We start from the raw sequence: 26,496 nt of genomic DNA on the forward strand, positions 1-26,496 counted from the left end.
AACCTCAGACTTAGTTTTGTTTTGACATTACCGTGCCATGTATTCAATAAACAGTAAGATTTTTGGAAACAGAACGAACCTGGAGTTTTATTTGGATTCTCGAGCTGGATGTTGACATGAACATCATGGTTGTAAAGTGAAGGCCAAACTTGTTAAGCAAATGCCATAGTTGTTAAGCAAACCCATTGTTTGCTGTGGGATGTTTGTGCCAGGAATAAGAAACAAACAACAGTTTTTGGTAAAAATGTGATAAACCAGGATCGTGTAACCATGGGAGACTACAAATGGCTGTAAATGCCGGCCAGTTGCTGACTGACTGAAATGAGGTCATGTGAACAGGGGGCAGGACAGTCATCGGAACTTCAGAAGTGGGTTGTACGTACTTTGGGGGAGTCTATATAGTAACTTGGAACAGTTGCTAAGCAACGAGTCATAAGTCGAGAGGTAACTGTTTGGCTGAAATCTTTTTCTATTGGGTGTTCTTTTCTCAGCTGCAAAATTTCACCCTTTTCCTTAGCTGAAGAAAACCCAGTTAATGAGCATTATGTTCAGAAGAATATAGATGTTAACAACAAGAGTTGACAAGACCAGGGGTTTTCAAACTGTTTCTGAGCACACTCATTTAAAACAAACAAACAAAAAAAACATCCTAGCATCCTTAAATCAAGAGAATAAAGCTCTTCTGATAGAAACCTGGCTGCAGAATTTGCAGGAATGACCTTACGGAAAAGGGCATTCTGGGAATGGAAGCCCACCTATCCGGAAGTTGTATGGTTGGGAAGCAGTGCACTGTCTTAGATTTCCATGGAATCCCATCACGTTTCCATGCAACCCAGTTTGGAAAACCCAGGTTAAGCCTTTAGCAGCTGGGGAAGGAAATCAATCGCTGCATTTTGCTAAAAATGGCCAAATTGAGGTGCTTTGAAGGCAAAATTTGAAATCAATGGTTGCCTAAACTGGAAGCCATTTTTGATTTCAAAGCCCTGTGGGTGAACTCTCGAAGGGATTTAAAGCATTTAGACATCCCTCAGTAATGAATGGAAGCTGTGCAAAGGGAAAAGGAGAAATTAATAGCTGAATAATCTTTGCATTAATGGCATTTTAACTGCCTATGGAAGGGTAGCAGAGCCTGACTCTATCAATTGGGTCTATCTATTAATGTGACTTGAAAACAAGCAACAATTTATTTTTTACTAGGGTTTCAAAAGCATAGCTTTGAGGGTGCATGCTGTCTGAGCCTAATTTCACTTGCGTATTTTCTGTATCAGTAAGGACATTTCAAGAGATGGTTCCGTGAAGGCATTTTTCAAATGAATAGCAAGGGCAGGGCACACATCAGCTTGAAAAATAAAAATCACATATTCTATTTATTCCTAAGGCACCCGAATATGCATGCCTTTGCAATAAGGTGGGTAAGCATTTCTTCCCATCTCAGACCTACCATCTGGCACACTTTGAATATTTAAAAAAAATAGAGGAACAAAGAGATTAAAAAAAGTTTTCATCCTAACTTTATAAGGGGAGTAGATTTGGTAGGCTACAACAGATGCAAAAACGAAAACAAAAAAAAAAAAATTAGCCAAGCATTGTTTTAGAATGTTTTATGAATCATGTCATGCTGTTAAACCATCATAGGATTAATTTGGGAGTGCTGTGTGAACAAAACATGTTTGCTGTTTCGTTAATCTGGGTTTAGAATTTAACATATTGTGCGAACAGTGCAACCCTGTTCAGGGTAGAGTTGGGACAACTGGATGGAGCTGAGCATTTACTGATTGGATGCCCTTCCTGATGCCTATGCAGAGTTCACAGCAGATATTTTTACTTTGCACTGAAGGAAAGAGTAATATCTGCCCTACCTAGGATTGAACTCTCAACCTTCTGAGTGGGAGGTGAGTGTCTTCACCACTAGGGGCACCACACGGCTCCATTTCATCTTCTCCAAATGCTATTTGCACATTCTAGTGTGCATTTTACTTCAACCAGGAAATTGATGTGATGCAGCCCAGGCCTCTGTGATGTCATGTTCTTTGGAAAGCCAAACATGCATTCAATCACCTTCCCCAAGATAGATGATGTGCCAGTTTAATTTTTAAAATAATTCTTAGCATATTTCAAGATCAAATCTCAGCTCCCTTGTTATCAGGAACGGGGACATTATTCTGCTTCCTGAGCTAAAAAAATGTTGACTGCCAGCTTAGTTCAACGTTTGTGTGATAAGGCTACGGTTTGTTTTATTAGTGGTTCATACTCACTGCCTGGGGGTGGGGGGAATCAGTGTATGCATGAGCACTAAATTATGCAAAATAAGTGTCTCTGTATGCATTTATTTCAAAATATCAATTAGTCCATTTTTAGGGAGAAGACTTAAAGGAATCTGGTAGCTGAAGGTCAAACGACCAGCTATAGCATGACATTTTAATGGGGATTGATTCTGAGGTTACATTAATACGGTAATGTTTACATATAGAGAAGAGCAACAAACATGATTAGGAGACTGGAGGCTAAAACATACAAGGAACGGTTGCTGGAATTGCGTATGTCTAATCTAATGAAGAGAAGGACGAGGGGGGACATGATAGCAGTGTTCCAATATCTCAAGGGCTGCCACAAAGAAGAGGGAGTCAAGCTATTCTCCAAAGCGCCTGAAGGCAGGACAAGAAGCAACGGATGGAAACTAACCAAGGAAAAAAGCAACCTGGAACTAAGGAGAAACTTCCTGATAGAACGATTAATCAGTGGAACAACCTGCCTCCAGAAGCTGTGAATGCCCCAACACTGGTATAGGGTTTCCTGCCTGAGCAGGGGGTTGGACTAGATGATCTCCAAGGTCCCTTCCATCATCATCATCATCATTTATTCATTAAACACGAAGTTCAGTCAACTGAACATTAAAATTGACTGGCGCAGATGGTTGATACGGGTTGCTGCCAGCATCCTAGGTATCAATCAGGTACCTCCTTTAAATGTAAGATGTTCCGAGTAGCGCAGTTTTTTTGTAGCATTGGTGGAGTTATTGCAGGAAGCTGCAGTTTCTTGATTTATTTTGCAAAGTTTTTGGACATAGTTCCCAGTGCCCGTAATCGCACAGTTTCGATGGTCAGGTCGTGATATTTTTATCTATCTATCTATCTATCTATCTATCTATCTATCTATCTATCTATCTATCTATCTATCTATTATTATTATTATTATTATTATTATTATTATTATTATTATTATTATTATATTATTATTATTATTATTATTATTATTATTTTATATTATTATTATTATTATTATTATTATTATTATTATTATTATTATTATTATTATTATTATTATTATTATTATTGGTATTATGTCTGCTTGCACACACACAGACTCCAAATGATGGTGGCAATAACAGCAAATTAGATGACACCCAGATGTGTCGAGCATTTAGAACATAGAATAATAGAATTGGAAGGGACCTTGGAGGTCTTCTAGTCCAACCCCATGCTCGAGTAGAAGACCCTATATCATTTCAGGCAAATGGTTGTCCAGTCTCTTCTGGAAAGCCTTCAGTGATGGAGCACCCACAATTTATGAAAGCAAGCTATTCCTGGGATTTTCTGCAACTCTGTGGTGCAAAACTGGAAATTCGGTCAAACTGAGTACCTTTTAAGGTCAATATACTCTTAACTGGAAATATAACATTATATAATAGGGCCACAGAATTACAGAAAATCTGGAGTACCAGAACAAAGCCTGTCAGTCTCTACTTGGTGGGCTCTGCAGGTAATGATTTCACTACCAAACTGATCTAGCAATGCCAGTCCAGTCAGGCAATGAACATGAATTTGGGTAAACTCTGGGAGAAAGTGGAAGACGGGGGGGACTGGCATGCTATGTTCCATGGGTTCACGAAGAATCAGACATGACTTAGCGACTGAACAATAAAAGTGCGATATATACTGTACAGTCGCGTGCTTCACATAGAGACAAACACAGAGCTGGGGTAAAGATGAGTTTATTCTGAACAGAACGAACTGGGGAAACAGGGAAGCCTGGCGTCTATTTATACCTGCCCAGGTGGATGGCATCCAATCAGTTCAAACCTGGGCTTCCTGCCAGTGCAGGTGACAATGGGTGTAGATCCTGGCTTCCCACCAGGCTGACCATGCCTGGGGCTGTCAACAGCTTAACTCATTAGGCTTATCCTGAGTGAGCAGTTATCGCCCGGAGCTGTCCAACCCCTCTGCTGATCTGCACCATCAGCCTCCTGCTGTGCTGTCCCTTTGTGTATGCTGGGAGGCATACACTGCATATACAAGGGGGAAATGTCTATGGAGATTCTCAGTCCTCCAGGTCATGGTTGTCCCAAAGGTGGGTTTTTTCAGGAGGCAACTGGACTTTCTTGTTTTTCTTTGAAGACATTTGGCTTCTCATCCAAGTAATGGAAGGATTTATATTCCTTGCAGACAGCTGCTCTTTAGAATGCAAATGACCGGCTGTCTGCAAGGAATATAAATCCTTCCATTCCCCCACCATCCAGTCAGCGCTGAAGTGGTATATTGGATTAAGAAGCCAAACATCTTCAAAGAAAAACAAGGAAGTCCAGTTGCCTCCTGAAAAAGCACCTTTGGGACAAGGGAGAAACATAATTATCATCTTTTTTTTTCCTGATCTCGTTCTGTTCTTCAGCTAAACACTCTTCTATTCTCTCTCTTCTTAGGCTCTGGTGTGTCTGGTCCTTTCCATTTTTTCTATTCGAGTATTCTGGGTCTCACTCTCAAGCGAACCTCATTACAACCAACCTATTCTCTCATGTCAAATTCCTTCGGCCAGTGACCAGTTTTCTTTGGTTTTTTTAACCCCGGTGCCGAAAAAGTGCCTTTCAGATCAATTGGGCTCCAAATATCAAGAACCGATTCTCTCCCCAGTTTAATCGTTTAAATATCCTTCCTGCGCTGTGTTGCTCAAGAATGAGGCTAGCCTAATTACATTATTAAATGCTAAAGGCGTCAGCCGTACCCTTGCCACAATGAAATTACAAGTGGGCACGCAAGATCGGGAAAATAGGACAAGCAATCAGTTGAAGGCATTTTTGTAGGACAAATATTGGGGCAGAAGCTGTTGGCTTTTATAGCCGCCGGGAGAGAAATTAAAGCACAGCTAGCCTCCTTGCTTTATTAAACCACCGCTAAAATCTACCACGTCCCATAGCCCAAGTCAACATTAAGAGTGAGTCAACTGGATCAAGGAATACAGTACATGTAGAATCATAGGTCTGGAATGGACCTTGGAGGTCTTCTAGTCCAACCCCATTCCCAAAGCAGGTGTCCTTATAGTATCCTGGACAAATGGTTGTGAAATCTTTTCTTTAAGATCTCCATCTTGCATCCACAACTTTGGGAGGCAAGCTGTCCCAGTGATTAATTGTCCTCATTGTCAGGAAATCCCTTCTTATTTCAAGGTGAATAGATGAACAGAATAGAGCTGGAAGGGACCTTGGAGGTCTTCTAGTCCAGCCCCTTACTCGAGCAGGAGAACCTGTACCATTTCAGACAAGTGACTGTCTAGTCCAGAGGTCCCCAACCTTTTGGGCACCAGGGACCGGTTCTGTGGAGAGAGCTTTTTCTGCGGACTGGAGGGTGCGTGGTTTTGTGTGCTGCCTGCATGTCGCGGATGGGTCTTTACTTGTTTGCGTGGACCGGTTGCTGGCATGTCACAGCCTGGTACTGGTCCACGGACCGGGGTTTGGGGACCCCTGGTTTAGCCTCTTCTTAAAAACCTCCAGTAGTGGAGCACCCACGATTTCTGGAGCCAAGCTGTTCCACTGGTTGGTTGTCCTCACTGTTAGGAAGTTTCTCCTTAATTCCAGGTTGCTTCTCTCTTTGGTCAGTTTCCAGCCATTGTTTCTTGTCCTGCCCTCTGGTGCTTATGGAGAATATTTTGATGCCTTCTTCTTTGTGGCAGCCCCTCAAATACTGGAATACTGCTATCTTGTTGCCCCTGTTTCTTCTTTTCTTTAGACTAGCCAAACCCAAGTCCTGCAGCCGTTCTTCGTATGGATCTCCTTTTGATGAGCTTCCACCCATTGCTTGTTGGCCTGCCCTCGGGTGCATTGGAGAACACGTTAATGTATTCTCTTGTTTGTGACAGCCTTCCAAGCATTGGACGATAGCTATCATGCCTTTTCTTCATTCATACCTAGTTCCTCTAACCATTCATCAAATGATTTAGTCTTCCATACCTCCTACCATCTTTTGGGGCTCTTCTCTGCACAATTCCTAGGGCCTCGACATCTTTTTTTTTAATCATGGTGACCAGAATTGGACACAATGTTCCAAATGTGGCTTTAGTTGTGCGGATAGAACTAAGTCGGGTACTTTCACTTCTCATGTTTTTGATGCTCTGTTGATGCAGCCTAGGATTGCATTTTGCGTTTTTGGCAGCAGCAGCTGGTGGTCTACTAGGACAGGGGTCCCCAACCCTCGGTTCGTGGACCGGTACCGGGCTGCAGCATGTCAGCAACCAGTCTTTACAAACAAGCAAAGCCCCATTTGTGGGATTCAGGCAGCACACAAAACCACGTGCTCTCCAAGGAACCAGTCCCTGGTGCCTAAAATGTTGGGGACCACTGCACTAGTAAACCAAGATCCCTCTCACCTACTGTTGAGCCAGGTACTGCCTATCCTATATCTGTACAGCTGTTTGCTTGTTTTTCTTGCCTATCTGCAGGACCTTACTTTTCTCACCACTGAACTGCATCAGATTTGGAGTATAAAAACATTGTTTTTATCATCAAGGATGCAAAAGGAACTCTAGGGAGCTTTTCACTGCATGTCCCAAAATAATGCAGATAAGTTTAGGTGCCTACTTAACCTTGGCTGGGCATAGATGCTTAATACAAGTAGTCCTTGACTTACAACCACAATTGAGCCCCAGGGTTCTGATGCTAAGCAAGACAGTTGTTAAGTGAGTTTTGTTCCATTATTTTTTGAGCTCTCTGGCCACAGTTGTTAAGTGAATCACTGCAGTTGTTAACTCAGCAACGCGGTTGTCAAGTGAATCTGGCTTCTCCATAGACTTTGCTCGTCAGGAGGTCCCAAAAGGGGATCAGCTGACTCCAGGACTATGCAACCCTCATAAAGACATACCAGTGGCCAAACATCCAAATTTTGATCACGAGATCATGGGGATGCTGCAACGGTCACACGTGTGAAAAATGCTTGTCCTTCACATTTTTTTAAAAGTGCCGTTGTAACTTTGAACGGTCACTAAATGCATGGTTGTTAAGTTGAGATCTACCTGTACCTGGATAAGAAATTTTGGAAAATCAGGGCTGTGGGAGCGACTAAGAAATTAAAAAACCCCAAAAAATCCCAGAAGAAGGCAGGAGGAGAAGTCACTGCCCTGTCAAAGAAGTCACTAAGAATTGAACTCTAGTTGAAGGAGACTCCACATTACTCTCTTGATCTCCATAAATCCAAACTTTTCAGGACAAATTAAAGTGGGCTATAGTATTTTCTTCCGAGAGTCAGCCCCCCAGAGAAGGAAATATTAAAAATATTAAAAGGGCAGAATATTATATTTCCTCAAAGGAGACAGAAAAGCATGCCCAGTTTTTCTTAATAGCCCCAAGTCTCCTTCCCCCAAGCAGAAACCAGCTCTGTAGAAATGCAGATGTGATAATCTATTCAGGAAGGTTGGTGCCCTCCAGCTAGAAGCTTAGGAAGACAAAGAGACCTAAAATCTACATACCCCACCCAAACTCTAAGACAGGACATAATAGGATTAACCCACAGATGCCAAAGGGCACACTCAGACTCAGGTCAAAGTTCATGCCACAGGAACAATTCCAAACAAAAGGCTCCAGAGGGTATAAAAACTCACTCCCTACATGTGCTCTCTTTTCTTCCAGAGCCATCTCTCTGTCTGGCTCTCCTCTTCAATAAACTGCAACCTTCTTTCTAAAGCAGTAACCTTGTTGTTTATTCCCGGCTTGGACTGAACCATGATGAAGACTTTTCCTTCAACAGGCCCTTAATCTGGTTCTCTAAGAGAAAGAACCTTCAATGGCCACCTGGGAACTCATTTCCTGATAAGATGCTTGTTCAGCATTTCCTCCTTCCTTTTGCACATGTACAGACACAAGAATTGGCTTAACCATCTGTTAATTTTTTATTTTTCTTCCTTCCCGAAAGAAAGACAATTGAATATAATGAGGCCTAAGAAAAATTGAAGATAATTGTTTGCAGCAGCAGAAGAAGAATACCCTTGCTGAAAAGTAAACCTGGAAGATTATTCCAAGGTCCCAAGGTCTACATCTCTGAAATTCTTTGCGATTTTTCCTTTCCCCCCCCTCCCCCACAAAATCCCATCAGCCTCAAGGACAAACCCACTAAGACCCGGTGTTCCCAGTTATTTTACAGAATTAGAAATAAAAGTGTAACTTCTGAGAGAGGTGGTGGAAAGAAAACCTGAGAGGCTTAAATCTTTGCCAACAAATGAATCGGTTGAGTTTCCGCAGATGTCTCTAGGTTTGAAATGCCAGAATTAAGTGGTAGTTTCAAAAACCATCTGTTGAAAGTTCTGTCAAGATGATAACCAACTGGGACCTAGCAAATTCATGCGGGAGAAAGGGGCAATTTTTTTCTGACACAAGAAATAATTATGGGGAAAAATGCTATGCAGTTTCAAAGGCACTGGCTCTTCTTCGTGTATTCTAACCCTAAGAGTCAGAATTGTGGTGAGCTTGATGGTTTTCTTGCAGAATTTCATTCTCCAACTAGGTATCATCATCACTGCGATGATGATGATGATGATGATGATGACATAATGATGATGATACCTAGTTGGTAATGAAATGACTGCAAAAAAACCCACCAGAATAGCAGCATAACAGAATAACAGTGTTGGAAGGGATATTGAAGGTCTTCTTTTGGGCATCAGGGGCCGATTCCGTGGAGAAAAGTTTTTCCATGGCCCGGAGAGTACGTGGATTTGTGTGCTGCCTGCATCCCAAGATTGGGGCTTTGCTTGTTTGTGCAGACCAGTTGCTGGCATGCTGTGGCCTGGTACCGGTCCACGGACTGGGGGTTGGAGACTCCTGTTCTAGTCCAACCCTGCCAAGCAGGAGACCCTATACCAGGGGTCTTCAAACTTGGCCCTTTTATGACTTGTGGACTTCACTCCCAGAATTCCTCAGCCAATGTGCCTGGCTGAGGACTTCTGGGAGTTGAAGTCCACAAGTCATAAAAGGGCCAAGTTTGAAGACACCTGCCCTATACCATTTCAGACAATGGTTGTCCCGTCTCTTCTTAAAAGCCTCCAGTGATGGAGCACCCACAACTTCTGAAGGCAAGCCATTCCACTAGTTAATTGTTCTCAACGTTAGGAAATTTATCCTTAGTTCAAGGTTGCTTCTCTCCTTGATTAGTTTCCAGCCATTGCTTCTTGTCTTGCCCTCAGGTGTTTTGGAGAATAGGTTGAGTCCCTCTTCTTTGTGGCAGCCCCTTACGGTTTGGAATACTGCTGTCATGTCACCCCTAGTCCTAGAAACTCTAAACCACCAAGCTCAGAGAGCACCAAGGACCCCACAGTTCCTGAGCTACAAATACTCTCTTCTATAAGAATCAGAATAGACTAAAACTGGACTTGCCTGACCCAGCAGAACTAGTCTTCTTCTCATTATGGACTTCAAGATCCCATGTATTTCAAAGACAAGACTTCCCTTCTTTTCAAACAACACTTACTCCTGGACTTAACAATAGGCTTGGCCCATTCCTGCATCTTTTTCTTAGGCTTCCTTACCTCACCAGTGCACTGATGAGATTACCTGGTTGGGTAATGAAATGTCTGCAAGGTAACAACCAAGCTCAGAGAGCACCAAGGACCTCTCAAGCCAAATCAGTCTGTCCAATGTTTAGAAACCTGAAGCTCTTATGGACTTTTAACTGAAGTAGTCCTTGACTTACAACAGTTCACTTAGTGAGCGTTTCAACTTTCAACGACACCGATGTGACGTATGTCCATTTTTCAGTTACACCTTTGCGCTATCCCCATGATCGTGTGATCAAAATTCAGATACTTGGCAGCCGGTTCATACTTATGACCGTTGCTGTGTCCCAAGGTCACGGGATCCCCTTTTGCGGCCTCCTGGCAAGCAAAGACGATGGGGAAGCCAGATTCGCTTCACAACCGGCTTACTTAACTTATCAGCTGCAGCGATTCGCTCAACAACTGCTGCGAGAAAGGTCATAAAACAGGGCAAGACCGAATAAACAAATGTTTAATTTAAGAACATAAATTTGGGGCTCATTTGTGGCAGTAAGTTGAAAACTACCTGTAACAACTTTTTAACACTGCTTCTTTTCCACAGAGGTGGTAGATCAACAACATGCCATTTTAGTCATGGCAATTCTTCAAATCCATACCTGATGACGGGATGGGGTTGGGTTTTTAAAACTAGTTTTAACTTTAATATGTATTGATTTTATGGGCATGATGTTTAATGGCTTTTTAATTTTTGTATTCGATTTTTATTGTGTATTGCCCTGTTCACCGCCCTGAGTCCTTCGGGAGAAGGGTGGTATAGAAATCAAATTATTAAATTAAATTAAATTAAATTATTAATTAGATGTGTACAGGTAGTCCTTCACTTATGACCACAACCGAGCCCCAAATTTCTGTCGCTAAGTGAGGCATTAGTTACGTGATTTTTGCCCCATTGTACGATCTTTCTCGCCACAACTGTTAAGTGAATTATTGCAGTTGTTAAGTTAGTAACACGGTTGATAAGTGACTCTGGCTTCCCCATGAGATGTGCTTGTCAGAAAGGGATCACATGACCCCGGGACACAGCAAACATCATAAATAGATGCTGGTTGATAGTGTCCAAATTGTGATCATGTGACTATGGGGATGGTGCAAGAGTCGTTAAATGTGAAAGATGGTCATAAGTCACTTTTTCAGTGCCATTGTAACTTCAAACAATCATTAAAAGAATTGTTGTAAGACAAGGACTACCTATATTATGTCTTCTGATTAATAATAATAATAATTAATTATTATTATTATTATTATTATTATTATTATTATTATTATTATTATTATTATTATTATTATTATTATTATTATTATTTGGAAGGGACCTTGGAGGTCATCTAGTCCAACCCCCTGCTCAGGCAAGAAACCCTATACCATTTCAGACAAATGGCTGTCCAGTCTCTTCTTAAAAACTTTCAGTGTTGGAGCATTCACCACTTTTGGAGGCAGGTTGTTCCACTGGTTAATTGTTCTAACTGTCGGGAAGTTTCTCCTTAGTTCCAGGTTGCTTCTCTCCTTGACTAGTTTCCATCCGTTGCTTCTTGTCCTGCCTTCAGGTGCTTTGGAGAATAGCTTGACTCCCTCTTCTTTGTGGCAGCCCCTGAGATATTGGAACACTGCTATCATGTCACCCCTCACCCTTCTCTTCATTAAACTACACATACCCAATTCCAGCAACCGTTCCCTATATGTTTTAGCCTCCAGTCCCCCAATCATCTTTGTTGCTCTTCTCTGTACCCTTTCTAGAGTCTCAACATCTTTTTTACATCATGGTGACCAAAACTGGATGCAGTATTCTAGGTGTGGCCTTACCAAGGCATTGTAAAGTGCTATTAGTACTTCACGTGATCTTGATTCTATCATTCGGTTAATGCAGCCTAGCACTGTGTTGGCTTTTTTGGCAGCTGCAGCACACTGCTGGCTCATATTGAAGTGATTGTCCACTAGGACTCCGAGATCCCTCTCACAGTTACTACTGTTGAGCAAGGTACCACCTATGCTATACCTGTGCATTTGATTTTTCCTGCCTAAATGCAAAACCTTACTTTTTTCACCATTGAATTTCATTTTGTTAGATAGTGCCCAGTGTTCGAGTCTGTCCAGATCCTCCTGTATCTTAAGCCTATCTTCTGGAGTATTGGCTATTCCTGCCAGCTTGGTGTCATCTGCAAATTTGATGAGTTCCCCATCTATCCCCTCATCCAAATCGTTGATGAAGATATTGAAGAGCACTGGGCCCAGAAGAGAGCCCTGGGGCACCCCGCTACACACTTCCTTCCATGTAGATGCGGTTCCATTGAGGACCACATGCTGAGTACGGCCGGTCAGCCAGGTACGAATCAATCTGGTGGTGATGCTATATAACCCACATTTTTCTATCTTATCAAGTAGTAGGTTGTGATCTACTTTATCAAATGCCTTACTGAAGTCCAAGTAAATTATATCTACAGCGTTCCTTTGGTCTACTAGTTTTGTCACTTGGTCAAAGAATGCAATAAGATTTGTCTGGCATGGCCTGTTTTTGACAAACCCATGTTGGCTTTTAGTGATGACTTTGTTTGCATCCAGGTGTTTGCTGATTTGTTGTTTGATTATCTTTTCCAGAATCTTCCCAGGTATTGAGGTCAGGCTGATAGGTCTGTAATTTCCTGGATCTATTTTTCCCCTTTTTTGAAGATGGGAACTACCAGTCCTCTGGTAGTTCCCTAGTGCTCCAGGATCTTTGAAAAATATAGTTCAGTGGTTCTGAAATCACGTCTGCCAGTTCCTTGAGAACTTTGGGGTGTAATCCATCTGGTCCTGGTGATTTGAACTCATCTAGGCTGGACATGTGCTCACTTACTATTTTCTTGCCTATCTTAACTTGCGTTTCTATTCTGTTTTTTATGGCACTGGTTTGGGTAGGTTGGACTGTTTTTTCCCTTTGTGTAAAGACAGATGCAAAAAACGAATTAAATAGTTCTGCTTTCTCCCTATTGCTTGTCACCTTCTTGCCACTTTCCCCCACTAATGGACCAATCATTTCCTTAACTTTTTTCTTGTTTTTTATATGTTGAAAGAAGCATTTTTTGTTATTTTTGACTTTGGTCGCAAGCCTTAGTTCATTTTGAGCCTTAGCTTTCCTCACTTCATCTTTGCAGGCACAGGCTGTTTGCTGATATTCTGCCTTAGTTATGTGCCCCTCTTTCCACTTCTTATACTTGTCCTTTTTATCTTTCAGTTTATCAGAGAGTTCTTTATGCAGCCATGCTGGTTTCTTTTGAGAGCTGTTGTTTTTCTTCTTTGTTAGTATTGTGCTAGACTGGGCCTTTATTAACTCACTTTTCAAAATTTCCCAAACTTCTTGAGTTGTTTTCCCCTTTAGGATTCTCATCCATGGACTTCTTCCCAAGGTCTCTCTAAATTTATTGAAATTAGCTCTTTTAAAGTCCAAGACTCTAGTTTGGCTGTGTTCTATTGCTTGCGCTTCCAGAATGTTGAATTCCAATATTGCATAATCACTTCCCTGCAAGGTTTGACACTTTCTATCATTTCATCTCTGTTAGTGAGAATTAAATCCAATATTAGTGAGAATTAAATTAATAAATGGGATTGTGCCTATTTAATTGTTTAACTTTCAATTTCAACACGTTTCAGTAGACAGTGATGATCCAGGGCACAGCACAGAGGCAATGCAGTCAGCTGGCAATTCAAACTGCCCTTTAATTGCTCCAAATTTTCCCCAAATGCTCCCACATTTCTGGCAAGCCTTCAAACAAAGGAAGACACACACACACACCTTCAACCGCCTCTGGCTGCAAGTAGTTTCACATACAGTCTGATTAGAAGAGGAATTTAAAGAAGAGTTTTTAAGTCTTTCTGTGAGATTTGGTCCCCTACCATTGTTGAGGAAAAAAATTAGAAGAATTGTTTTCATCCAGTCCTTTATTTTATTTTGTTGGCTCTTGCTGGATCTTCATTCCAATGAGATTAATTCATGAGCAACTACCTATAAGGTTTCAGCATAGATTATGTAGGAGAGTTTGATGTCAATCAATTAAATGTACAATATGCTAGACCATCTGGCACTGAAGGAGACAATTACTCCATCCTCTATTTTTATAGATTCTAACAACTGCAGTTTAGATGATGGGATGCTTGAATTTATCTTATCTCTCCCAACTGGCGAAAACCAGAGTGAAATGAACATAAACATATCTCATGTCCCACATGTACGTATAACTGGGAAATGTATTCTGCCTTTTGCCGCCATGTTTCTTGGGTCTTAGATTGAATGTTGAAAAGTTGAAAGGTGGAAGGTGGAAGGTTGGAAGCTATGATTTCCCCAGTAGCAATGCATGGCTGTGAGCGTTGAACTATAAAGAAGGCTGAGTGCAGAAGAATTGTGGTGCTGGAAAAGACTCTTGAGAGTGCCTTGGGCTGCCATCTGTCAGAAATGGTGTAGGGCCTCCTGCTTGGGTGGGGGGGTTGGACTAGATGACCTCCAAGGTCCCTTCCAACTCTGTTATTCTATTCTATTCTATTCTATTCTATTCTATTCTGTTCTGTTCTGTTCTGTTCTGTTCTGTTCTGTTCTATTCTATTCTATTCCAATTCTATTCTATTCTATTCTATTCTATTCTATTCTATTCTATTCTATTCTATTCTATTCTATTCTATTCTATTCTATTCCATTCCTGTTCTGTTCTGTTCTATTCTATTCTATTCTATTCTATTCCAATTCTATTCTATTCTATTCTATTCTATTCTATTCTATTCTATTCTATTCTATTCTATTCTATTCTATTCTATTCTATTCTATTCTATTCTATTCTATTGCACTCCATTCCCCATATTCTATTCTATTCTATTCTATTCTATTCTATTCTATTCTATTCTATTCTATTCTATTCTATTCTATTCTATTCTATTCTATTCTATTCTATTCTATTCTATTCTATTCTATTCTATTCTATTCCATTCCTGTTCTGTTCTATTCTATTCTATTCTATTCTATTCTATTCTATTCTATTCTATTCTATTCTATTCTATTCTATTCTATTCTATTCTACTATTCCATTCCTGTTCTATTCTATTCTATTCTATTCTATTCTATTCTATTCTATTCTATTCTATTCCAATTCTATTCTATTCTATTCTATTCTATTCTATTCTATTCTATTCTATTCTATTCTATTCTATTCTATTCTATTCTATTCTATTCTATTCTATTCTATTCTATTCTATTCTATTGCACTCCATTCCCCATATTCTATTCTATTCTATTCTATTCTATTCTATTCTATTCTATTCTATTCTATTCTATTCCATTCTATTCTATTCTATTCTATTCTATTCTATTCTATTCTATTCTATTCTATTCTATTCTATTCTATTGCACTCCATTCCCCATATTCTATTCTATTCTATTCTATTCTATTCTATTCTATTCTATTCTATTCTATTCTATTCTATTCTATTCTATTCTATTCTATTCTATTCTATTCTATTGCACTCCATTCCCCATATTCTATTCTATTCTATTCTATTCTATTCTATTCTATTCTATTCTATTCTATTCTATTCTATTCTATTCTATTCTATTCTATTCTATTCTATTCTATTCTATTCTATTCTCAGTCAATCAACCCTGACTGTCCTCTGGAAGGACAGATACTGAAGCTGAAGCTCAAATATTTTGTCTACCCAATGAGAAGAGAAGACTCCTTGGGAAAAAACCCTATGTTGGGAAAGATGAAAGGCAAAAGGAGAAGGGGACAGCAGAGGAACATACATGAATTTGGGCAAACTCCAGGAGACAATAGAGGACAGGGGGGCCTGGCATGCTGTGGTCCATGGGGTCGTGAAGTCAGACACAGCTTAGCGACTGAACAACAATAAGGTTGAATGTTATGCTATTGAGCCACTGCAAAAAAAAAAAACAAGTTCTGCTAATCCTTCTTTTACAAAGAGCTGTCAGAAAGAAGCGTGGGCCAACGTATTCTCCAAAGCACCCGAAGGCAGGACAAGAAGCAACAGATGGAAAGTAACCAAGGAGAGAAGCAACCTAGAACTAAGGAGAAACTTCCTGACAGTGAGAGCAATCAATCAATGGAATGGCTTGCTTTCAGAAGTTGTGGGTGCTCCAACACTGGAGGTTTTTGAGACAAGATTGGACAGCCATTTATTTGTCTGAAGTGGTATAGGGTTTCCTGCCTGAGCAGGGGGTTGGACTAGAAGACCTCCAAGCTCCCTTCCAACTCTGTTATTCTGTTATAAATCACCCTCTCTATAGATGTTATTGGTCCATAGGGTAATGAAGTGATACATTCTGACTGAGCATTTGGGAGTTGATTGATCCGTGTGGATTTCATTAGGCAGCTGCGCAGCATTTTGTTCCATTATAGGTCACGAATTATGGTTATGGTTTTGCTGGACGCCTTGGAATTACAGTGACAAATTAACCTCTCCAACTGCAAAGCACAGGCTGGCGAACCACAGATATACTTCTGTCCAAAAAACCCATATTTCCTAGCATTAGCAGAAAAATCACTTTGTGTCTGCTTGTAATGAGCCACTCCTGAATTGCAGATGGCTTCATGTGAGGCCTAAGGTTTTTCTAGAACAGCGGTCTTCAAACTTGGCCCTTTTATGACTTCCTCCTGGCTGAGGAATTCTGGGAGTCAAAGTCCACAAGTCATAAAAGGGCCAAGTTTGAAGACCCCTGTTCTAGAACAAGACAGGTCAATCTCACGACGTCACGTGACGTATCGGCACTGTTTTGCCATTGCCGGTAACGGGGTGTGTGCGGCTTCCACATGACGCATCCGGCCCACGGGGCGGCAATTTGTCACCCCTATTCTAGAAGGAGACACAGAGTTGTCCCCAGTGTTATATGGCAGTATGAATGTACTTTATAGCATATTTTGCATATGGGTTCATTAGAGAAACAAACAAAATTCTCACCACCCTTCCTCTGGCAATAAACCTAATTGAATTTTTACTGCGAGTGACTCACAGCTGGTAGTGACCACATCTCCAAACTACGCAAGAGATATTTTCTCCTGTGGTTGTTTTTCAGCTGTGGGTTTTGCTAAGAAATGGAAGGCTGCAAGCAAACACTCATTTTCTATCATTTGCAAGTTAACACAAAGGCTAATCCATTATCTATGCCAGGTCAAGCTGCAGTGATGCGCACAAATCATATTGGCCTTCATTCAAAATAAATGAATAACAGCATGCATCCATTCAAAACAATCTGGCATTCCAAAATAATATCTTGAGATGCTTGTGTGCTGTTCAATGACCTTTTGATACTCTAATTAAAGAGGGATGATTAAAAATGCCCCAATAACTCAGGGACTGAAATGTCCTCTGCCATTTCCCATTATTCTTTGTGATGATCTTCTAGTCAATCTTGTTTAATCGTTTACAGTGTGATGGGAATATAATTCTGTTAGACCCACTCTTAAGGAGTTCATAATCAAGTGAGTATTGGCAACTTCAAAACACACAAACACACACACACACACACACACACATATATATATATTTTCTGAGGTTTTCGCGGGTGTTTGTATGTGGATATATATATATATATATATATATATATATATATATATATATATATATATATATATATATATATATATATATATATGTTAAGAATTTGTCAAGGCTTTTTGAATGCACCTTGCTAATTAACTCTTTCTTTCCTGCTTTGGCCTGACTCAAGGCTTATCCACAGGATATAGTCAACTTATGACAGCTCATTATTTGTGTAAATTATTCAAATTGCTAATAAATGTAAATGTTTTGGCTTGCTAACAAAGAATAAAGGGAGACCAATATGATCATTTCAAACTTATTTGTTCTCATCAGTCAAACAAATAAGTTTGAAATGATCATATTGGTCTCCCTTTATTCTTTGTTAGCAAGCCAAAACATTTACATAAATATGAGCTGCCACTGCTGTGGCTACTGCCTGTAGATGGCCTTGGGTTAGGCTGAAACAGGAAATAAGATTTGTCCCATGTCTGGGACTAAGCAAGTGTATTCTGAATGCTTAACAAACATTTAATAGATAGATAGATAGATAGATAGATAGATAGATAGATAGATAGATAGATAGATAGATAGATAGATATGGATATGGATATGGATATAGATAGATATAGATATAGATATAGATATAGATATAGATGATATAGATATAGATATAGATATAGATATAGATATATAGATATATAGATATATAGATATATAAATGCTGTTAGTAATATAGACCCACACAGGGCATTGCTTCTCTTTTAGAGACTTTGCACATTCTCAGATTATGTACAGGTCCTCGAATTATAATCATTCGTTTACCAACCATTGTAACAAAAATAAAAAAGGTTATTTAGAACTGGTCCTTGCATTTCTGTCACAGCATCCCCACAGTCATGGGATTAAATGTCTATGGAGATTTAAAAGAAGGCAAATGACCAGCTGTCTGCAAGGAGTATAAATCTTTCCATCCTTCACCATTCAGCCAGAAAGCTTCTTGAATGAGAAGTGAAACATCTTCAAAGGAAAACATGAAAGTCCAGTTGCCTCCTGAAAAAGCACCTTTGGGACAGCCATGACCTGGATGACTGAGAATCTCTATACACATGTGGCTATGCGCTTTGGGATGAACATCCTCTGAATGGTGTGGGAGTATAAACGGATTTCCAGAAAACTTTGCAGACTACTGGGACCATTTGCACTTCAGTGTGAGATGCAGACAACACAGACTCATCCCCAATAGCCTGTGTGCCTGTCTTCAACAATGATGGGACCCAGGGCAGAAAATATCCTGCAGCCAAGAAGGCTCCACAACCATCTGCACCACTCAGGGGACCTTGAGGACCCAGACAAACTCCAAGTGGCCTCAACAACTTTCTAAAAGAATGCAAATGACCAGCTGTCTGCAAGGAGTATAAATCCTTCCATCCTTCACCATCCAGTCAGTGCTGAAGAGGCTTCTTGGATGAGAAGTGAAATCTCTTAAAAAAAAACACAAGAAAGTCTAGTGGCCTCCTGAAAAAAAGCACCTTTCGGAGGGTCATGGGGTTAAAATTCAGATGCTTGGCAACTGACATGTATTTACACCAGTTGTAGCCTCCCAGGATCATGCGATCGCTTCTTCTGACCTGCCCAAGCAAGCTTCTGAGAAGCAAAGTCAATGAGGGAAGCCAGAATCGCCTAACGGTCCCGTGATTCCCTTAACAGCGGCAGCGATCCATTTAATAACCCCGACTAAAAGGTGGTCAAATTGGGCACGACCCACTTCGTAACCACCTTGCTTAGCAGAAAGAAATTCTGGTCCCAAATTGTGGTCGTAAGTTGAGAATTACCTGTCTACTATACGGACATGCAAAAACAGAGAATGTCATTGCAAGGTCTTCTAACCTTCTAAGACCCCAAAGCCCAGGTATTTTGGAAGCAAGTTCAGGGCGGCTTCCAACAAGAAAAGCAAAACAAAGAGGCTGAAATATTCACAACAAATTGACAACATGTGGGCGAAGGTTCATTCTCTGAGCTTGGGTTTTGGTTTCCGAACGTTTCGTGACCAGGCTAGGTAACATCTGCAGTGGAGTTCAGGGGAAGCCAGTGTCAGTGTTCTTCTGCTTATAAGGGCTTCAGGAGTGGGTATGTTGAGTTGGACACATCGACCTACAACCAGCCTACAAACCCCTCAGAATCCACATCAACCACACAGCCAACCAGAGACAGCACAGACCCCACTCCCACCACCAACAACACCCAAGCTGCAGATATTTGCCACCATTGCAAATTGAAAATGTCTCCGTGGGGATTGGCCCAAGATCACAGCTGGCTTCATCATCGCTAAGGTGGGACTAGAACTCAGGGTTACCTGGTTTCTAGTCTGATGCCTTAAACCACTACACCAAATCAGCCCTCTGGTTTGAGATGAGCAGCCAAGAAAACAATTGCTTTTTGGGGGAAGAAACTGGATAAAATGAATGTCAACCTATGAGGATTGCTTGCGTTAGGACCGCCATGCTGCTTCTAGCTTGCCTACGGTTGCGAGCGGGGGGAGGGAAAGGTTTGGAATGCACAGGTGGATTCTATCCGGATGGGAACCTAGGTCACCGAAAAGATGTTGTGGTGGACATTCGTCTCATAACAACTGCCTGAGGATTAATTAGACAATGTGTCCTAAACTGTCAGAGAGAGCAGGGGAAATTTTACTCTTTTAATAATCGTTTCCCGTCATACTGCCAGAGCTGGTTTTCAACTCTTTAGTGCCGGTATGCTGTCCCCAATAAAGTTTTGCATTAGAGATCTAAATGATACTGGTGTATTTACTTCATTGGGATCCTTAGCCAGAACCTTGACAACTAATTTATTGGCGATGTTCACACACATGCTTAACCAGTGAGTTACGGGTTTTGCAGATGTTTCTGAATAATATCCTAAGCTTGATTAGCCTCACCCTTTGCTAGTCATGTAGTGGTTTAGTGGATCGACTGAGGACAATATATTTGGTTATTTTATGGTTCGCTGTATCCTCTGAATGCAGAAAATGAATGAATTCAGTATCCAGCTTAAGAAGAGAATGGGAGACTATAGCCACTACATACATCTTACACAACTAGTCCTCAACTTATGACTGGTATCCTATCTCCCTGGGGGTACTTACAACAGTTCTGAAGACTGCCCCCTCTAGTCATGTGACTGCATGTTTGGTTAATGGTATCCGGTCCCCTATTTATGGCCATTTGCGGCATCCCACAGTCACATAACCATGTTTTATGATGCTTTTGTTGAAAACTGGCATTTACTTGTGGTTTCTGCCCAAACTGGCCCATAGGGAACCATTGTTTCATTTAATGACCATGGTATTTGTTTAACGACTGCTGCCAAAAAGATCACAAAATCAAGTCGGTCATGTGGGCGACCCCTATTACAACCCTTATGATTTATGGCAATGATGGGCAGACTCCATTACCGTCTTAAGTCCAGCACTACCTGCGTATGCCTCCCTATGAATGGACCTTTAGTTAAAATAAAACAAAATTCAGAAATATTGCCGTGAAATACAAAGAACAGCTGATAAATTTTTAACCACCATAGTTAACAGTGTCATCATTTTAAAATAAAAGGGCTGTTTAAAGGAAAAGCTGCCTTGCAATTCACCATGTAGTTTTGAGATTTCGAACCCGTAATAAATCCTCACTGGTAGGCTTTTGTCACCTCTAAATAATGTAACTTCCCCTCAAATGGTAGTAATAAAGGGTGCCTTCCAACATGCTGTTTTATTTGTATTTCTGACAATGTCTCTCCAGGGTGAAACATAATTAACTTACCCTTTCCAGTGTAATTTCTTCAAATTCATATTCAATCTCGGTACCGTTGACCTAAAAATGATATAAAGAAAATCTATTAATACCTGTGGGAAACATGTTTTCCGGAGGGTTAATGTTCTTTCAAATGTGATTAAGCATAGCGTTACATTTTATTTTATTTTATTTTTTTAAAAGGTCAGTGCGACTTTCTCATTCAAACCAACGAAATGTTTTATCCATAACTGGTTTGCAGTTATGTTAACAGGAAAACTCTCTCCATGAGAACTCATCTGTCAAACACCGGGACAATAGTCCTCGATTTAGCAACCTTTCATTTAGAGACCGTTTGAAGTTACAACGGCACGGAAGATAGTGACTTCTGACCGTTTTTCATACCCCGTTTTTCACGACCATTGTAGCACACACCCCCGGTCATGTGATTAAAATTCAGACGCTTTGCAACTGACTCATATTTGTGACGGTTGCAGAGTCCCAGGGTCACGTGATCCCCTTTTCTGACCTTCTGACAAGCAAAATGGAGAAGCCCCCACTTCCTTTTAACAACCAAGTAATACTAAGTTAACAGCTGCAGTGATTCACTTAACAACTGCAGCAAGAAAGTTCATAAAGTGGGGCAAAATTCCCTGAACAACTGTCTCACTTAGCAACAGAAATCTTGGGCTCACTTGTGGTCATAAGTCAAGGACTACCTTTATTTTAAATCCCTTCTCCTAATAATTTCTAGCGGGTTTGGATGTGGGACTAACAGGAAGTCACAGGGCTATAGGCCTGTGGCCCTTTTATGACCTGTGGACTTCAACTCCCAGAATTCCTCAGCCAGCATGGAGGAACTAAGGCCCCTTCATGACTTGTGGACTTCAACTCCCACAATTCCACAGCCAGCATGGAGGAACTAAGGCCCCTTCATCACTTGTGGACTTCAACTCCCAGAATTCATCAACCAGCATGCCTGGCTGAGGAATTCTGGGAGTTGAAGTCTACAAGTCGTAAAAAGGCCAAGTTTGAAGACCCCTGCTATAGGCTAAATAATTTTTTTAAAAAAATAAAAAATTCTGTGGTCGTAATTCATGAAGTCACTAATAACTGAGCTTGACTGAAAAAGACTTTGCCTTTTTTAATTGATTGATTGATTGATTCATTATCTGTTATCAAGCCAGCCTTGATTCTTTGCAACTGCATAAATTTTTTTGCAAGGTGATACCTTTCTTACCTAACCCCAAAAAGTGGGGGGGGACTATTTTACCTTTTAAAGGTAAAGGTAAAGGTTCCCCCGCACATGCGTGCTAGTCGTTTCCAACTCTAGGGGCCGGTGCTCATCTCCGTTTCAAAGCCAAAGAGCCAGCGCTTGTCCGAGGACGTCTCCGTGGTCATGTGGCCGGCATGACTAGACACCAAAGGCGCACGGAACGCTGTTACCTTCCCACCGGATTGGTCCCTATTTTTCTACTTGCATTTTTACGTGCTTTCGAACTGCTAGGTTGGCAGAAGCTGGGACGAGTAACAGGCGCTCACTCTGCTACGTGGCACTCGGGATTCGACCCGCCAAACTGCAGACCTTCCGATTGACAAGCTCAGCATCCTAACAATAAATGTCTCTGAACAAATTCCATTTTTTTATTTTACCAAGTTCTACACAAGTAAACTTTAATCCTTTTGAAGTTTCATTGAATGCCTTATCCCTGTTTAGTTGTTGTTCAATTATTTACATTTTAATCCGCATTTTGAGACTTGACTATGGTTTCAAAGATCTAGTGAAAAAGACTCATTTTGGAATGGATTAGAACAGTTCGGAGAGATCTGGGACCAGCTTAGATAGTGAATAAAGCTTCTACAATGCAGCAGGTGAAAGAGGCTTCTCTCCATGTTTAAAAGCTCAGTAATCCCGTCCATACCTAAGACTCTGTACCATTGTCCGTAATACCTTAATGTAAATTGCTATAATTATATTTTAATACAAGCTTCAGATAATGTATTTAGTGTCCTCTTCTATCTTGCTAGCTCTCTTCATTGAGTGTTTTTTTTTTTTTGCTTCGTCAATACTGCCAGCTTTCCTTTGTGTTAATAAGCAGTCCTCAAGAGTTGCACAAAAAGAGCGGTCAGCATCGTTCTGACCCCTTGCACAATGCCAGAATTATGAAAATGAGAGCTTATATAACCCATGGATTGCCCGCGCAGTATTCTTAACGCAAGAAAACGGAGGAACAAAAAAACAAACAGAAAAGACATTTTCAAAGTAAGCTATTCTGTGGGATCATTTTTTTCCAATGGCATGTGGTGACTGTTTATAAATTTGCTTCTGAGTTACCATAAGATACAGTGGTGAACAGGAGATGAATAGAATAGAATGGAATGGAACGGAACGGAACAGAACAGAATAGAGATGGAAGGGACCTTGGAGGTCTTCTAGTCCAGCCCCCTTCCTCAGACAAGTGACTGTCCAGTCTCTTCTTAAAAACCTCCAGTGATGGAGCGCCCACGATTTCTGAAGGCCAGCTGTTCCACTGGCTAATTGTCCTCACTGTCAGGAAGTTTCTCCGTAATTCCAGGTTGCTTCTCTCTTTGATCAGCTTCCAACCACTGTTTCTTGTCCAGCCCTCTGGTGCTTTGGAGAATAATTTGACGCCCTCTTCTTTGTGGCAGCCCCTCAAATACTGGGACACTGCTATCATGTCACCCCTATTCTTCTTTTCTTGAGATTAGCCAAACCCAAGTCCTGCAGCCATTCTTCATATGTTTTAGTCTCCAAGCCTTTGATCATCTTAGTTGCTCTTCTCTGGTCTTTTTCCAAGATCTCAACATCTTTTTTGTAGTATGGTGACCAAAATTGGTTGCAGTATTCCAGGTGTGGTGTTACTAGGGTTTTATAAAGCGGTACTAATACTTTGCATTAACTTGATTCTATGCCTCTGTTTATGCAACCCAGGATTGTATTAGCTTTCTTGGCCGCTGCTGCACATTGCTGGCTCATAGTTAAGTGATTGTCCACTACTAGGACTCCTAGGTCCCTCTCACAGTTACTCGTTTTGAGCCAGGTTTCACCTAATCTGTATTTATATCTTTGATTTTTCCTCAGTGGCTAGGAGATGGAATCGAAGAAGTTGGGACAGGCAAATGAAAAATAAGATTCTTAGGAATGCTCAGATGCATATTTTGGGGAGAGAACAGTATTAAAACCTGCTGTGCTGAACAATATAAACCAGCAGTCCCCAACCCCTGGGCCACAGACTAGCACCAGTCCATGGTCCACTAGGAACCGGGTTGCACAATTGAGCAAAGCCCCATCCACGGACACACGGGATCCAGGTAGTGTGTGAAAACACAAACACACCTTGTCTGTGGAAAAACCGCCCTCCACGAAACAGGACCCTGGCACCCAAAATGTTAGGGCTGCTGATCTAGACAATGGTCTTATAGTAGAGATAGAGATCTGGTACCCTCTGGATGTTCTGGATTTCAGTTCCCATGAGCCCCAGCCAGTGGCTAAGGTTCGTGGTTTTGGACTCCAGAACATTCAAGTTGCCTCTCTTAAATCTTAAAATGATGAGCGAGCAATAGCCAGTAAGCCAGACTATCATCACTGTGATGCCATTGTGCGAATGCCGTGATTCATACAAGCAATCCTTGATTTACAACCATTTGTTTAATGACCACTCAAAAACACAATGACACTGAATAAAAGTAACTTACAATCATTCCTCATACTTCTTACTCATTTTCTACACTTTGCATAATATTGTTTTCCCCAGAAGTAATAATAATAATAATAATAATAATAATAATAATAATAATAATAATAATAATAATAATAATAATAATAATGGAAGGGAACTTGGAGGTCATCTAGCCCGACCCCCTGCTCAGGCAGGAAACTCTATACCATTTCAGACAAATGGCTGTCCAGTCTCCTCTTAAATACTTCCAGTGTTGGAGCATTCACAGCTTCTGGAGGCAGGTTGTTCCATTGTTCTAACTGTCAGGAAGTTTCTCCTTAGTTCTAGGTTGCTTCTCTCCTTGACTAGTGAATACTAGATCACGATTAATATGAGAGGATAGTATGGTATGCATATATCTGTATGGATATATTATCTCCTCCTCCTCCTCCTCTTCCTCCTCCTCCTCCCCAACTTTTTTAATCTCTTTCCCTTCATTGGGAGCTATATATTATAGTTTTGATGACAAATCTGGCCTCTTCAAAGCCAATTATCTTTTCTGTAATAAGAAATAAGAGCCACCTAATTGGTTTACCAGAATTCAATAATGCCATAATCACTTCTGCAGTGTTTAGTGGATTTACTCGTCACCTTCATAAACGTTTGACTCACTTTGTATTCCATCTGGTTTTCCATTTTCTGACTTTAGGGAATTCTCACATATAATTAAGTCTTCCATATAGAACACTCAGTGTCCAATATAGCAAGTTTAGTTTGGAACACTGGATATAACATTTCTGTTGCTGGTGATTTTGTTTTCCAGTTGATTGTGTTATTAACATCTTCTTCCTCAGATTGTATTCAATGTCATTGTCCTAATGTAGAAATTGTTTCTTAGTCTGTGACTTCTTCCTTCCCTTCACCCACAATTCATGAAGAAGCTTTCTGGACTCCATGGTATAAGTAGAGGTAGACCTCAATGTACGATGGACCTCCCAGGGCTATTTACAACCTGGATTTGAAATACGTTTTTCCCCCCTGTATATATTTTATTAATTTTTGTAGGGTTAGGGTTAGGGTTAGGTTTAGAGTTACGATTAGGGTTGGGGTTTTTTTAAAAATAACGTTCTTAATATTTAGCAAACAGCATATTGTCTGGGTTCACGTATTTAAAAAACAATAAGAGTTAATTTCTACATTATCATAATCAATATATTAGTTAATCGCTCAATAATCTTTTTCTTACTAGTATATATTCAGTGTTACATAGTACATATTACGTTCCTTTCTCTCTAACTCGCTTTTCTAGCCTGGATTTGAAATTCTAATTGCTGCCCCCCCACATACAGTCACATGATCACATCTGAGACACTTGGTAGCTGGCTGTAGTTATGGATATTTACAGCATCCCAGAGTTACATGACCACAATTTACATTTTTTTTGTCAGAAACTGGTGGTTGCTTCCAGTTTCCAGGAAAAACACCCATTGCAGACAATGGATTCACTTAACGACCTGGGACAATGGATTCAATTAACAATTGGCTTTTGCTTACCGATGGTCTGATTCACTTTGCCATAAAAAGACGGTAAAACCGAGTGTGGCCTCACAGTGGCCTGCTTAATAACCAGCATGACTTCTGACCAAAGTTCCAGGCTCAGTAATGATCATTAGATGAGGATGACCTCTCAGTAGGGTGTAGTTTATTGTCTATAG

The 26,496-nt window shown here is 40.6% G+C and overlaps 1 protein-coding gene across 1 annotated transcript in view; it reads right to left on the reverse strand.

The window, feature by feature from the left end:
* The window catches only part of DLG2 (discs large MAGUK scaffold protein 2), a gene marked incomplete at both ends in the record, with an annotated part of 1,055,326 nt that overhangs the window by 263,827 nt on the left and 765,003 nt on the right, over nucleotides 1–26,496 (reverse strand). Inside the window, one exon of the mRNA XM_083362102.1 lies at nucleotides 21,132–21,182. Within this exon, the coding sequence (XP_083218228.1) occupies nucleotides 21,132–21,182 (51 nt within the window). The remainder of the gene's footprint in view (nucleotides 1–21,131; nucleotides 21,183–26,496) is intronic.

This window comes from Vipera ursinii (assembly GCF_947247035.1).
Source record: "Vipera ursinii genome assembly, chromosome: 4".
NCBI classification, from domain to species: Eukaryota; Metazoa; Chordata; class Lepidosauria; order Squamata; family Viperidae; genus Vipera; species Vipera ursinii.